This window comes from Equus caballus, chromosome 16 (assembly GCF_041296265.1).
Source record: "Equus caballus isolate H_3958 breed thoroughbred chromosome 16, TB-T2T, whole genome shotgun sequence".
Lineage (NCBI taxonomy): Eukaryota > Metazoa > Chordata > Mammalia > Perissodactyla > Equidae > Equus > Equus caballus.
The window spans coordinates 11,376,024-11,390,223 of NC_091699.1; the positions used below are offsets into that span (position 1 = coordinate 11,376,024).

The following is a 14,200-nucleotide window of genomic DNA, read 5'->3' on the forward strand; positions in this document are numbered from 1 at the left end:
CCCAATGCCTGTGTAACGGCTGCCCTTCTTTTTGTTTCATCCTCCAGGTGATCTGCAAAGACTGGAGCAACCTGGCCGGGAAGAACTACATCGTTCTGAACATGACGGAGAACGTAGACTGTGTGAGTGCCGCGGTAGGCTGGGCCGCGGGGGAGCATGAGGTGGGGGCAGCGTGGGCGCCGAGGGAGTGGGTGGGCTGGAAAGCTTAGACGTTGAGTCAGAGGGGCCAGCCTAACCCAGGGCATGAACCAGCACCACCAATGTCCAAGAAAAGAGTGCTTTCGTATTTTTAAATTTCTAAAGGCTCTTTCATTCTTGGCCCCTCTGTTTTTAATTTAAAGGAATGGTTTTGTTCGTGTGTGCAATGTCTTCTCTCTCTGGGCTTTGAAATAGTTTTTATAGTTGTTTTCTCCCTGGATAGGTTGCTTGCCCCATTCGTTAGTTTCTGTCTCAGTTTTCTCACATGTGTACTTGCCTCACATGTCTGGTGGCATTTGTTCAGAGCTATTTAAGGAGAACCATCAAGAAGCTGGTTGGAAGCTTTGAGCTTTGTTAACGGTAGCTTCTTGGGAAGGTGGTCAGGCTGGGCCATTTCATTTGAAAATTTTTTTTTTTTTAATTTTTATTTGTTTCGGATGTACATCATATTTCAAATTCTGGATACATTACATCATGTTCACCCCCCGAACACTAATTATAGTGCATCCCCTCACATGTCGTGACCCTAATCACCCCTTTTGCCCTCGCCTGTCCCCCCTTCCCCAGTGGTAACCACCAGTCCAATCTCCAATGCTATGTGTTTTTTTTCTTTTTTTGTCGTTTTTGTCTTCTACTTATGAGTGAGATCATACGGTATTTGACTTTCTCCCTCTGACTTATTTCACTCAGCATAATACCCTCAAGGTCCAACCATGTTGTCACAAATGGCCGGATTTTGTCATTTCTTATGGCTGAGTAGTAGTCCATCGTGTATAAATACTACATCTTCTTTATCCATTCGTCCCTTGATGGGCACCTAGGTTGCTTCCATGTCTTGGCTATTGTGTATAATGCTGCAATGAACATAGGGGTGCAAGTATCTTTATGCCTTTGTGTTTTCAAGTTCTTTGGATAAATACCCAGTGGGATAGCTGGATCATATGGTAGACCTATCCTTAATTTTCTGAGGATACTCCAAACTGCTTTCCATAGTGGCTGCACCAGTTTGCACTGCCACCAGCAGTGAACAAGGGTTCCCTTCTCTCCACACCCTCTCCAACATTTGTTGTTTCCTGTCTTGTTAATTATAGCCATTCTGACTGGAGTGAGGTGATACCTCATTGTAGTTTTGATTTGCATTTCCCTGATAGCTAATGATGTTGAGCATCTTTTCATATACCTGTTTGGCCATCTGTATTTCTTCTTTGGAGAAATCTCTGTTCAGATCTTCTGCCCATTTTCTAATTGGATTGTTGGTTTTTTTGTTGTTGAGCTGTATGAGTTCTCTGTATATTTTGGATATTAACCCTTATCTGACATGTGGTTTGCAAATATCTTCTCCCAATTGTTAGGTTGTCTTTTCGTTTTGTTGATGGCTTTCTTTGCTGTGCAGAAACTTTTTAGTTTGATGTAGTCCCATTTGTTCATTTTTTCTTTTGTTTCCCTTGCCCGGTCAGACATGGGACTCGAAAATATGCTGCTCAGACCAATGTCATAGAGCGTACTGCCTGTGTTTTCTAGAAGAGACTTCTGGAAGAAAACATCATTTGAAAATTTTTAATGTCAGCATCTTTAGGTCCTTCCTCCTGGGTGATCAGATTCTTTGAAAAAGGAACTTCTGTCCTGCTGGGAGCATAAATGGCTGGTTGCCCCTGTTCTTGGGGCCAAGGTGTGGAGAGGGCTGGGCGTGTCAGTGTCAGAAATATGTGTGCATAGATCCATTCATTTTCACCCTTCCCCAGCTGTGTCCGGTGTCCAGTAGGTCAGAGACCCTCTATTTTACCCTTGTTAAAGAATAACCTTTCAGTCTTCAGCCAGGGACAAGGCACATTTGTCAGCTGTGCAGTGTTGGGGAGAGGAATGAGGGATCCAGCTGCTTCTTAAACAGACTTTCAAACAGTTTTCCTATTTTTAGCATCATTTCCATCCCCGCTTCCAAAGGTAGCCAGTGCTGTTTATTCCGGAGCATCTTGGGAGGTTGACAGCTTGAGTCTGCTTCTTCTCAACTCTCCCCATTTTGGCGTAGGATCTGGCTCTTTGGGGCTTGCTAAATCAGGAAGTTCTAACTCATCCATCTGCTTCCAGGGTCCAGATTTTCTTGCTTTTGTCTCCTCTTCTGTTTTGTTTTGTTTTTGTCTTTGTGGTTTTAGATCTTAAAAAATTCTTTGCTCTTGTTTCGTGTGTTTGAGGGAAAGTGAAAGTACGTGCATGTATTTAATCCAAAAGTGACCAAGGAGATTTTATGTTTCCCAGCATCATTATACACAGGTAGATTTTAACATGATTGATGTGTTTTCCTTTTTTTAATTGATGCTCATATACCCATCTTTGGCTGGTGAAAGCCTCTTGGAGTTGGCTTCTGAGTCCTTTTGGCCGACCTATTAGTGTTTGATGGTTTCCTCGCTTTCTGGTGCAGTGAGATGTTCCAGGCTCATCTTGTATGTTCCCTCCTCCAGAAACGGAATCAACATTTCTCAAATAAAAGGGTACCAGGGACCCCTCCATGTTTGGCGTGCACACTTGAACCATAAATCTAAAGTAATGTCTCTCTTCTCTTTCCAAACAACACATAGACCTTAAAATGCTGTTATTCTTCTCTCCCTGTTTTGTCTTGTATGTTATTCTCATTTAATATTTGATAGCCACCTAATTAATCATTATTATTTTTTATGGTAGATTTTCTTAGTGTGGAAAAAAACATTTGACATAAAATTTACGATCTTAACCTTTTTTTTTTGGTGAGGAAGATTGGCCCTGAGCTAACACCTATTGCCAGTCCTCCTCTATTTTGTATGTGGGATGCTGCCACAGCTTGGCTTGATGAGTAATATAGGTCTGTGCTCAGGATCCGAACCCACAAATCCCAGGCCGCAGAAGTGGAGCACGGGAACTTAACCACTATGCCACTGGGCTGGCCCCCTTAACCATCTTTAAGTGTATGGTTATGTTAAGTACATTTACATTGTTGTGAAATACCACTTTAGAACTTTTCAACTTGTAAAACTGAAGCCCTGTCCCCATTAGACACTAACTCTCCATTCCCCTATCCTCCAGCCCCTGGCAGCCCCCATTCTGCTTTGTGTCTCTGTGAATTTGACTTCTCTAGGGACCTCATAGAAGTGGAATCATACAGTATTTGTCCTTTTATGCCTGGCTTTTTTCATTTAGCATAATGTTCTCAAAGTTCATCCATGTTGTAGCATATGGCTGAATAATTTCCTTTTAAGGCTGAATAATATTCCATTATATGTATAGACCACATTTTGTTTATCCATTCATCCGTCAGTGGACACTTGAGTTGCTTCCACCTTTTGGCTATTGTGAATAATGCAGCTATTAATGTGGGTGTATAAATATCTCTTTGAAACTCTGCTTTCAGTTCTTTTGGCTCTGTATCCAGAAGTGGAATTGTTGGATCATATGTTAGTTCTATTTTTAATTTTTTGAGGAACTGCCATACTGCTTTCCACAGTGGCTGCCCCATTTTACACTCCCACCAACAGTGGACAAGGGTTCCAGTTTCTGCATATCCTCACCAATGTTTGTTGTTTTCTGGTTTTTCGACAGTGGCCATCCCGATGTGTGTGAGGTGGAATCTCATTATCGATTTGATTTGCATTTCTCTAATGATTAGTGATGGTGAGCACTAGTCATTATTATTCACAGTCAGTGCTTATGTTGTTTTATCAATATTTTTATTAGTTACTTTGCTCACATCCCCACTCCTTTTTCTGCGTTTAACTTCCTCTTCCTGAAATAGATCCTTCAGTAGCTTTTTCTGCAAGGATATCTCAGTCTTTATATATGTAAAAATGTCTTCAATTTTCTCATGTTCTTTCTTGGTAACTTTTTGTTTTGATATAATTTCAAACTTACAGAAAGAATAGTCAAAGAAATCCCATGTATCCTTGATCTAGATTCACGACTTGTTAGCATCTTTTCACACCATTTGAGCGTAAGTTGTAGGCTCCTACCCGTGAATACATTAGTGTGTATCTCCTCAGAACAAGGACATTCTTTTGGATAACCAGAGTACGATGATCGAAATCAGGACATTAACGCTGATGCAAAACTGTAATCTATGGACCTTATTTAGATTTCACCAGTGGTCCAATCATGTCCTTTAGAGCTTTTTTCCTCCTGGTTCAGTATCTAATCCAGGATCATGCATTACATTTAGTTGTCATGTCTCTTTAGTCTCTAAATCTGGAACAGTTCCTCAGTCTTTCTTCGTCTTTAATGACCTTGATATTGTTGAAGAATAATAGGAGTAATGTCTGTAAAAAATGATGGGCTATACAGAGAATGCACCTTCAGAAAAAGGAGAAAGTGCTGACAGCCTCGCAGGGAAAGTCTTGCAAAGTAGATCCAGGAATTCAGTCCTCAAGACCTAGAAAAAGCATTGCAGACTCATTGCTTCTCCTGTTTTGCCCAAGATGTCATGGGTAATACAAGCAGAGGAAATGGGAAATAAGCCAAAGAAGATCCAGGAGAAGAAGCAGAAAGATAAATCAGTGGATCAAAGGTGTTGTCTTTGAGTTCCAGAAGGCAAAAGAAAGTCCTTGTAATAGAGATGCAAGGATCTGATCTCTGCTTGGCACAACAGGGAGAAGCACCACTGCACAAGGACGAGCAGGAGGAACAGGTTGACCTCCTGTAGTGAGGATCCTAGAAGAGTGTTCCAGCACGGAGGACTGGATCACCAAGATCTAGAAACAGAGACAGAGCTGAACAAGCAGTCAGTCCTTCGTCTGAGCCTGCTGAGTTGTCCAGCGCACGTTACACACATACTTACAAGAAGATGTTCCAGGACATCTTGTGCTCTCCCAGCCCTATCCTGGAATTAGCCCTTTCTCCAAGGAGCCCTGGTTCTTTTCCATGTGGAAAGGTGTTTAGAAACCAAGATCTTGGCTCTGGGTGTGCTTGTGGCTGCTGGGGTGTCATTGCTTCCAGACTCTTTTAGAGGAAGAGCTGAGAGATAGGCATGTGTATTTCTTTCATCTATAGACACAGATATACGTGTATAATACATGTGTACCTGTACATATGTTTATATATGCACACACTATACACGTGCACTATACATATATGTACATACGCGTATAATACATATGCATTTATACACATATGTTTATGTATGTACACACATGTGTAAAATGGGGAGTTCAGTACTGCCAATTCCAGCCCATCACTGTTGGACTCTTCCTAGCCTCCTTCTGTACCATATTTGTGTCTTCCTTCACTGACAGAGACCTGACTCTCAACATCCTCAATATATTTACTCATTTCTTCAGTTCTAGAATATACAAGTAGTTGCAGAATTTTTAACCCATAACATTGCAGAAACAAACCTGTTAAATAAACTTCAGTATTTATTTGCAGTTTCTTTTATCTTCTTATCTTTAAATGACTCTGCAGTTACTTGAGTTAGTTCTCTTTTTCCCTTTTAGTGTAGTTGTACATTTGAATATAGTTTATTTGTTTCTGTCTGTGTTCAATTTTAGGGTCTTTTTCTCATCTGTGTTGATTTAATTATATTTTCTGAATGTGTAAGACATTAATGTGGTTCTAAATATATAAATGATGCAAAAATGTATACTTAGAGAAACACCACTCTCTCCACCATCTCTCTCACTCCATTCCCACCCTACTTCGTCTCGGTAGCCAATCTCATTAATTTCTGGGTATCCTTCCTGGGTTTCCTTTTATAGAAATAAGCAGATAGATGTATAATTTCTTCTTCACAAGTAGTGTGCTATTTGTATTTGTGTAGTTTCCTAGGGCTGTCGTAACAGAGTACCACAGGCCGGGCAGTTAGACGGACATTTACCTTCTCACAGTTCTGGAGGCTGGAAGTCCACAATAAGGGTGTGAGAAGGTTTGGTTTTTCTGAGGCCTCTCGTTGGCTGTGTAGACAGCCATTTTCTCCCTGAGTCTTCACGTGATCTGCTCTGTGTGTGTGTCTGTGTCCTGATCGCCTCCTCTTGTAAGAACACCAGTCATATTGGAATAGGGCCCACCCTAAGGACCTCATTTTGACTTAATTACCTCTTTAAAAGTTCTGTCTCCAAGTACAGTCACATTCTGAGGTCCTGGGTGTTAGCACTTCAACATAGGAATTTTGGAGGGACATGACTCAGTCCAGAACAATACTTTTTTGCATTTTGCTTTTTTACCTTAACAGTATATTCTGGAAATCACTTTATATCAGTTTGTGGACATCATTCTCAATCATTTTATTTTTACAACTGAATAATACTCCCTTATGTGTGTGTACCATCGTTATTCATCAGATTTCCTTTGTATGGGCATTTGGGTGGTTTCTCATGTTCTGCGGTTACTTACAGTGCTCCAGTGAAGAATGTTGTGCATGCGTATTTTTGTGTTGTTGGGATGTATCTTCAGAGTAAGTTGCTACAAGTGGGATTGCATATACAGTTTGTTAGATATTGCCAAATTCCCATTTCTGTCTCATTCTTATCAGAGGTTTTTTGGGCCTTATTTTTCTGTCTACAGTGTCTCTTAACAATGCTTTTATGTTTTCTCTCTCTTTAAGATCTCTCTGACACATTCTGAGTGATTTCCTAGCCCTGTCTTCCAAATTAATAACTCTCTTTAGCTGTGTCTAATCTCCTGTTTGACCCTCTTGAGTCTTTAATATAGAGAATAACTGTTTTATATTTTTAGAATTTCTACTTGGTTACAAATCTCTCCCTTATTTTTTCATTTTGTTCTCTTCTTTCATTATTTCTATTTCTTTATCTTTTCAGTTATTTTAAACATACTTATTTTATGATCTCTTTCATATTGTTTTGGTAACACCACATCTTGGGATGTCAGTTCTTCGATTTGTTGCTTTTGTACCTTAGTTCCTCGTATGGCTTATAATTTATTATTGTGATCTCATCATAACTCCAGGTTGTGAGAGAATTCCACCAGAGTGGTTTCAGGGAGCCTTCAGGAGTTCCGAGTGAGCTAGATCAGCTTGAGTCTTAATTTCCTGGCTTAGATTTCTGTACCACAAAGGATTGCCCATTTGGACTCCACACCCAGGTGAAGTGCAAGCCTGGGTGTTTAGGTGATCTTAGGTAACTTTTGTTTTCTCCTGTCCGTGGACATGGGCAGATGGTGTACTGTACCCTGACAGCTCCTCCAGGGGAGGGGGAAGTTTCCTGAGTCCTCATTTCACTTAAAAGGCTGCTCTTCGAGGTTTCAGGCACTATCTTGGATGCTGTACTTCAGTGCTCCACCTTGTGTGGGCTAAGAGCACGTTTACTATCTCCATGTGAGCATTGAAAGCCACGTCTGCAGCTCCTGGATCCTGTATCTGGGTCTTGACCCCCAGGAATTGCTACGGCTTGTGCTTTCTCTTCTGGCTTTAGGTTTCCTCTGTTTCTGTCTCCTTTGAGCTTGAGCTTAGACATGCTTTTAGAACATGTTTATTGTTTTGCTGTATTTTATCCAGTATTTCTATGTGTTTGTAGCAAGCTGGGAACATGGGACTTTCATCAACTCCATCTGCTGTGTTGCCAAAAGTCAGAAGGATCTGCTGGGTAATGACATGTGTCCCTCCCTGTTCACCATAAGGACCACACCCGTAGAGCTGGAGCCCTTGCAGTGGGAGAACCAGGGATGTGCGAGGAGGACCACCTGCCCCGGCCTCAGAGGGGAGACAGTTTACACCCACGAGTGTACTGCACTTGAGGAAAGTCCTACTGACTTACAACATACGTCCAGAAAGGCACACAGATCATAAGTGTACAGCTTGATGGATTGTCACCAGGGACCACACCCACGTAATCAGCACCCACATCAAGATACAGAACATGGTCACACTCGTTGAGCCCTTCTCATTCTCCCTGCCGGACACTGCTCCCACAAGGGGAACCATTTTGTTGACTTTTAACACCATAAATTAATGTTGCATGCTTTTGAACATTATATAAGTAGAATCATTCAGTATGTGATATTTTGTGTCTGGCTTTGCACTCAACATTCTGTTTTGAGATTTCATCTATATTGTTAGGTGCAGTCGAAGTTCGTTCATTCTCATTCTGTATAGCATTTCATTTATTTCTCCATTCTACTGTTGGGGGCACTTGAGTAGTGTCCAGTTTCAGGCTGTTGTGAAGATGCTGCTCTGGAGATTCTTGGACATATATTTTGGTGAGCATATGGATGCGTTTCTAATGGGCACATGCCTTAGAGTGGCCTTGCGGGGTCACAGTATATGCAAATGTCCAACCTTAATAAATACTGTCCGAAGTGGTTGTATAGCAGGTTATACGTCCATCAGCAGTGCCTGAGAGTTCTGATTCTTCTTGTCTTTCCCAACTCTTGGTATTGTCTTTTTCATTTTAGCCATTTTGCCAGATGTATAGTATAGTAGTATTACCTTGTGGTTTTAATGTGCATTTCTCTGGTGATTAATGAAGCTGAGCAACTTCTCAGATGTGTTTTGGCCAATTGGATAGCCTCTTTTTTTGTGAGGGCCCATTTAACTATTGGGTTATCTGCCTTTTTAAATTGATTTCTATCAATTATTTATATATCCTGGATATGAGATCTCTGTCAAGTATATACATTGTAAATATCTTCTATGGAACTTCTTGATTTTTTTTAACTTGATCATAAAATGGTCCCACTTACCCGTTTTTTCCTTCATGGTTAGTGTTTACGGGTCCTACTTAGAAACGTTTGCCTACTCCAAGGTCATGAAGAGAGCCTTCTGTGCTTGCTTCTAAAAGCTTTAGATCTGAAATGCATCTGGAATTGATTTTGGTGTGTGGTGTGAAGTATGAGTCAAGGTATGTTTTTTCTTTTCCATTGGGGTATCCAATTGTCCAGCACCTGTGATTGAATAAGTCCTTTTCTTTTAATCCTCACAGTTAGCCCAGGGTGTTAGGACCAATGCCCACATTTTTAGATGGGGAAACTAAGGCTCAGAGGGGTGCAGTATTTTGCTAAAGATCACAGAGCTGATAAATGTCAGAACCTGGATTGAACCCAGATTTATTTGATTTCAAAGCCAGGGCTTTTCTCCCATGCCACTGACACTCAGTTCCCACCTATAAAATAACTAGTATAAAACATATGGTCATCAGACTCTCCCAGAACTGACATTGTAGGTCTGTGGGCTTAAGCCAGGCAGACATCTGGACCCAGGAAAACGTGGCACGCACACGTGGTGGAGCACAGGGCTGTGGCTTGCAGAGAGGTACTGCCTGAGGCAGGAGGGGTTTCTTTTGCAAGAAGTAGGGCTGCTGGGTCACAGTATATGCACCATGCTTAGGCAGGTGCAGGTGTGCAACCCTTCCCTACACACATGCACACACATACGCACGTGTGTATGCACGCATGCATGTGAAGACGGTAAGAACCATTTCAGGAAGCAGGGCTTTCCTAGCTGCATGTAGCTATCTCCCGGTCCCAGTCTTCCAGATTTAGAACTGAGTTGGCTTTCTGTTAGGCCAGTGAGTGCCAAGGCTTGAGCCTGTGCCTGGCACTTGCCATGGTAACCAGGAACAGAGACTCAGCACTTCAGTCACCCTGGTGGCCTTTAGCTTGGCATGACAACCAGGGAAAGCTCATTAGCTTGGGCTCTAGCAGAAAAGAGACTAGGAGTGTCAGGGATCCCCCTGGGGCAGCCTGGTGATCCTCTGCCTCGCCAGCAGCCCTGGCTTGCAACTCCACAGAGAGAGCTGAGCAGCTGGGAGGGCAGTGTCCAGCTGGGAGCTGTGGAGGCTGGGAGCAGGGCTTTGGTGATTTCCCCGGTACAGGAGGGAGAGGGCTGCTGCAGAGGAGCAGGGGATCAGAGGTGGATGGGATGGGGATCAGCGACAGGGCCAGGGGAGCATCTCTTCCCAGAAGGGGCTAGCTAGGGACAATGGTAGGCTGTGAGCCAGAGGCAGGGTCCTGGCCCCCACCTAGGCTCCTGCCACTCACTGAGCTCCTGTCCAGTGCTAGCTTCTTGTTTTTGTTTTTATATAATTACACATACACAAGGTCACGAAAATCTAACCAGTACAAGAGAGTGTCAGATGAGAAAGACGCCCCCTTCCACCCCTTCTCCTGCTCCCAGCCCTGCTTCCGGGGTCACCATTTTAACCTTCTGTGTTTTAATCTTTCTGGTCACCACTACCACCATTGGAGTATAGGATGTCTTTCTTGCCTCCCCAGCTTTGTGCCGTGTCTCTGCAATGACAGGCAAGAGAGGAGCACGGTTAGACTGCTTCCCACCCCTCCTCCTGGTTTCGCTGGCTATATGGCTGTGTACTTCTTTTGGTCCGTTACCCCCACACACACACGCATTCCTCCCGTGCACTATACACTTGAACACTCAGGCGTGAAGACCAGTCTTCAGTAGTCCTCCACACTCTACATACTCACTTCTTGGACTTGCCATTGTGTATGGGGAGATCCGTCCCCCGGCTCAACTGTGAGGACCCCTGGGCAGGCCCCATGCCCTCCTCATGGTGAGAGGCCAAGCGGGGAGGAGTGCCTGGATGCTCGCAGGGAACAAGTGCGCGTGTATCTTGGCATTCCCACAGCTGCCCAAGGCCACGCTGACAGCCTCTTGAGCGGTCCTCAGAGCTATCAGAGCAGCCCCCCTGGACTAACCAGATGGCCTCGCCCAGCGTTTGGCCGCTGGGCGGAGGTTGAAATGGGGGCTAGGTCTAGAGGCGGGGGTCAGCAGACCTCTCTCCTTCGCTGAGCATGAGGCTCTCTTTCTGCCTTGCAGGAGGTGTTCCGGCAGCACCGGGGGCTGCAGCTGCTAGCCCTGGTGGAGGAGGTGCTGCCCCGCCATGGCAGTGGCCGCCACGGGGACTGGCACATCTCCCTGAGCAAGCCCAGCGAGAAGGAGCAGCACCTTCTCATGACCTTAGTGGGCGAGCAGGGTGAGCAAGGACCACGCACCGGAGGGACAGTGTTGGCGTGTCTGGAGAGAGGGCCCAGGAGGGCAGCAAGTGGGAGGCAGTGCTGAACCAGCAGCTTTCCTGAAGGCCATGGGGAGGCTCCCTCGGAGCCATGGGCAAGGGCACAGACAGGGCTTCGGAACGTGGGGCTCTAGGATGGCAGGGTGAGGTATTGGTCGGAGGCCCTCGTCTAGGGTCAGGGGTTACAGGCAAGCTTGGGTTTTGGAGAAGGGGAGGAGGGTATGAACAGCGGGAACAGGAGGGGGAAGAGGTGTGGTTTCAGCGCAGGTTCTAGAGAACCTGCACACTGTGTGGTGGGATGATGTGGGGGCATTCAGAATGCAGTGGTGTGGGGCTGAGGGAGTGACCACGGGTGTCACACCTGTCACATAGTGGGCATTCACTAAATCCTTTTTAAATAGTCAGTGGGAAGCAGGTCTAGGAGGGAGTGGGAGTTTTTGTAGCACGAGGTCCGTGTGTGGTCAGGAGATGGGGTACAAGGCTCTGGAAGCTCAGGCGGAAGCTGTCTGAGGGGCTGGGGCCTGCAGAGGGAGTGCTTCAGTGGCCAAGGCTTTGCTGACATGGTTCTCCCCCCAGGGGTGGTGCCCACTCAAGATGTCCTTTCCATGCTGGGCGACATCCGCAGGAGTCTGGTGGAGGTAAGAGCACCGGGACATGCTCCCCTCCCGTGCCTTCAAGCTTTGGGAGCAGGGCTGCCTTCCCTGAGGGCAGGAGGCAGCCTGTACCCTGGGCTCATGGAGCAAAAGACAGACTGTTACTCTGGGCAGCTCTTCCTTTCGGGTCTCCTAAGACACAGTACCCGTGGGAGAGACCGAGTGTATGAGCACCAAACTTCCAACTGGACGGTGCACACCACGGCCGGGCCAGAAAGCCGCACAGGGGGCGGTGGTCAGGGGAGGACTTCGGGGAGGGATCTCTGAGGGGGATCTCCATGGGTAGGTGGGAATTTTCTGGGCAGATAATGGGAGAAACACCATGTCTGGCCAAGGAATTGTGCAGAAGCCTGGTGGAATGGGAGAGCGCGATGCAGTTCCAGAAGCCAGAGGAGGAAGCACGCGATGCATGGGCATGCTTTGGGAACCAGCAGATAGATGCTCCTGATGGGGGTGGGTCAGTGTTTGGCCAGCCAGCTGGGGGCCTGCTGCGGGGTGGAAGATGGGACTCAGGGAACAGGAGATAGCCCTGCCATCTTGAGAGGTACCCCTGACCCCGTGCAGTCAGCTGGCTGCCCCACTGGTCCTGGAGACCTGGGCTGAGGACACAGGCTGGCCAGCCTCTCTTCCTGCACAGCCTGCCGTACCTGTGCCCCTTGGTCCTCCCACTCCTCATTCCACCTTCCTGAAGAGGGGCCCCTAGAGTTCCTCACCTCCCTTCTTGAGGACAGCCACCAAAACCACTTTCACTCACTGTGAAACCCAGTGACCTGTCATCAGTCCTCTTCCCTCTCAAGGGCTCTGCGATAGTTGACAGCAGAGATGAGCTGTGCATGACTGTGGGCCCTGCCTCCTTATCTACTACATGCAAGGCGGAGAGGTGGTTTTTGTTTTTGTTTTTTTTGATAAGCACATTGAGGGCCTACTGAGTGCCAGACTGTGCTGGGTTTTCTCCCTGGGCCCTCACTGACACCCGAGGGCTTGTGAGCATAAGAGAAGGCACTCTATTGAGTCCTGTCGGTACCCCATTTAAGATGAGCTGAAGCCTAGAGAAGGGAGGTGACTTGCCTGAGCTTGCACAGCTAGTAGCGGGGGAGCCAGGCTTCAGACTAGGCCTGAGGGGTTCAAGGGCCTGGGCCTTTCACCATGGTGTGGCCGTGACACTGCCCAGATGGCCAGAGGGCCGTTCCACTTGTGGAATTCTGGGTTCATGAACGCGGGGGGACTAGTGGAAACTTGGGCTGGCTATGACCTTTTTTTTAACACATCCTCCTGCCTCTTCTCCTGGCCCTGTGTTCTGATTTTACTGGACACTTCATTCAGACTGACTTGGTGAAAAGGCATGCTGGGCCTTTGGAAGTACATTAGTGGGCAAATTTAGCAAGTTCATTGATGGGTGAACCTAGCAAGAAAAACTGCTCCTTGATAACTTAAAAAGTCAATAGAGAAAGGTATTGGAAACATACAGGCAATATGAAGCCAAGAAGAGCTGTATACCTGGCCTTAGGAAGGGGCCCAAGCCAGGAAGGCGGCTGCCAGGTCTCTGCTCCGGGAGCCAGGAGACAGCACCTTCGCTCTGGCACCTGTCCTCTGATGAGGATGGCACCTCACCTTACTTACTGCCCTCTGCCTGAGATGCTGATTTGTGGGGAGAGCATCTGCCAGGCCCATTAGGGGCACAGCAGCCTCTTGGCCAGAGAAGGCAGACCCACAAGACAGCCTGCAGTGTGGAAGGGTGCTGGGCCGCGAAACACCATTGGTAACCACTCCAGTGGGAAAAGGGAAGAAGCTGGGAGGCTGGGGGTGGCCTATGATGTGGGCTTTCCCCAGCACCCCCTGCACTGTCTCTGGCCCACAATGGCCAGAATGATACCAGAATAATAGCCAGCCCCGGTGGCCTAGTGGTTAAGTTCAGCACACTCCACTTTGGTAGCCTGGGTTTGGATCATGGGCACGGACCTACACCACTACTGGCTGTGATGTGGTGGTGACCCACATACAAAATAGAGGAAGACTGGCAACAGATGTTAGCTCGGGGTGAATCTTCCTCAGCAAAAAAAAAAAAAAAAAAAAGAAAGGAAAAAAAAAGAAAGTGATATCACAATAGCACCACTCCTGAAGTGGAAGCTGTGTTTCCAGAGCCTGATTCAGTGTGATGTGTGGGGGAAGATGTGTGGAGAGGGTATCACAGCTGTCCTTGTCTTCTTTTTTTAACGAGTAGGACTCTATATAGTTGGATTGTGACTGACAGCAGGGGGGCCAGCCTCACTGGGGAGTTAGGGCCACAACCAGGTATATTTAGAGCCAGACTTCTGCCCCAGTAGGGGCAGGGGCAGGGCAGAGCCACAGGAGGGATGTGAGGGGAGGCTGGGAATGGAGGCGTTGCGTGGAGAGGCTTGGAACTGCCCTCAG

General features: G+C 46.3%; 1 protein-coding gene across 2 annotated transcripts in view; it reads left to right on the forward strand.

Annotated features, from left to right (window-relative positions):
• PODXL2 (podocalyxin like 2) overlaps positions 1-14,200 on the forward strand; it is a 40,363-nt gene that overhangs the window by 24,525 nt on the left and 1,638 nt on the right. The window contains exons 4-6 of one of the 2 annotated variants that reach the window (XM_070237131.1): positions 48-134; positions 10,940-11,096; positions 11,712-11,773. In XM_070237131.1, coding sequence (XP_070093232.1) covers positions 48-134; positions 10,940-11,096; positions 11,712-11,773 — 306 coding nt within the window. The remainder of the gene's footprint in view (positions 1-47; positions 135-10,939; positions 11,097-11,711; positions 11,774-14,200) is intronic. The other variant, XM_023619855.2, reaches the window with a different exon arrangement.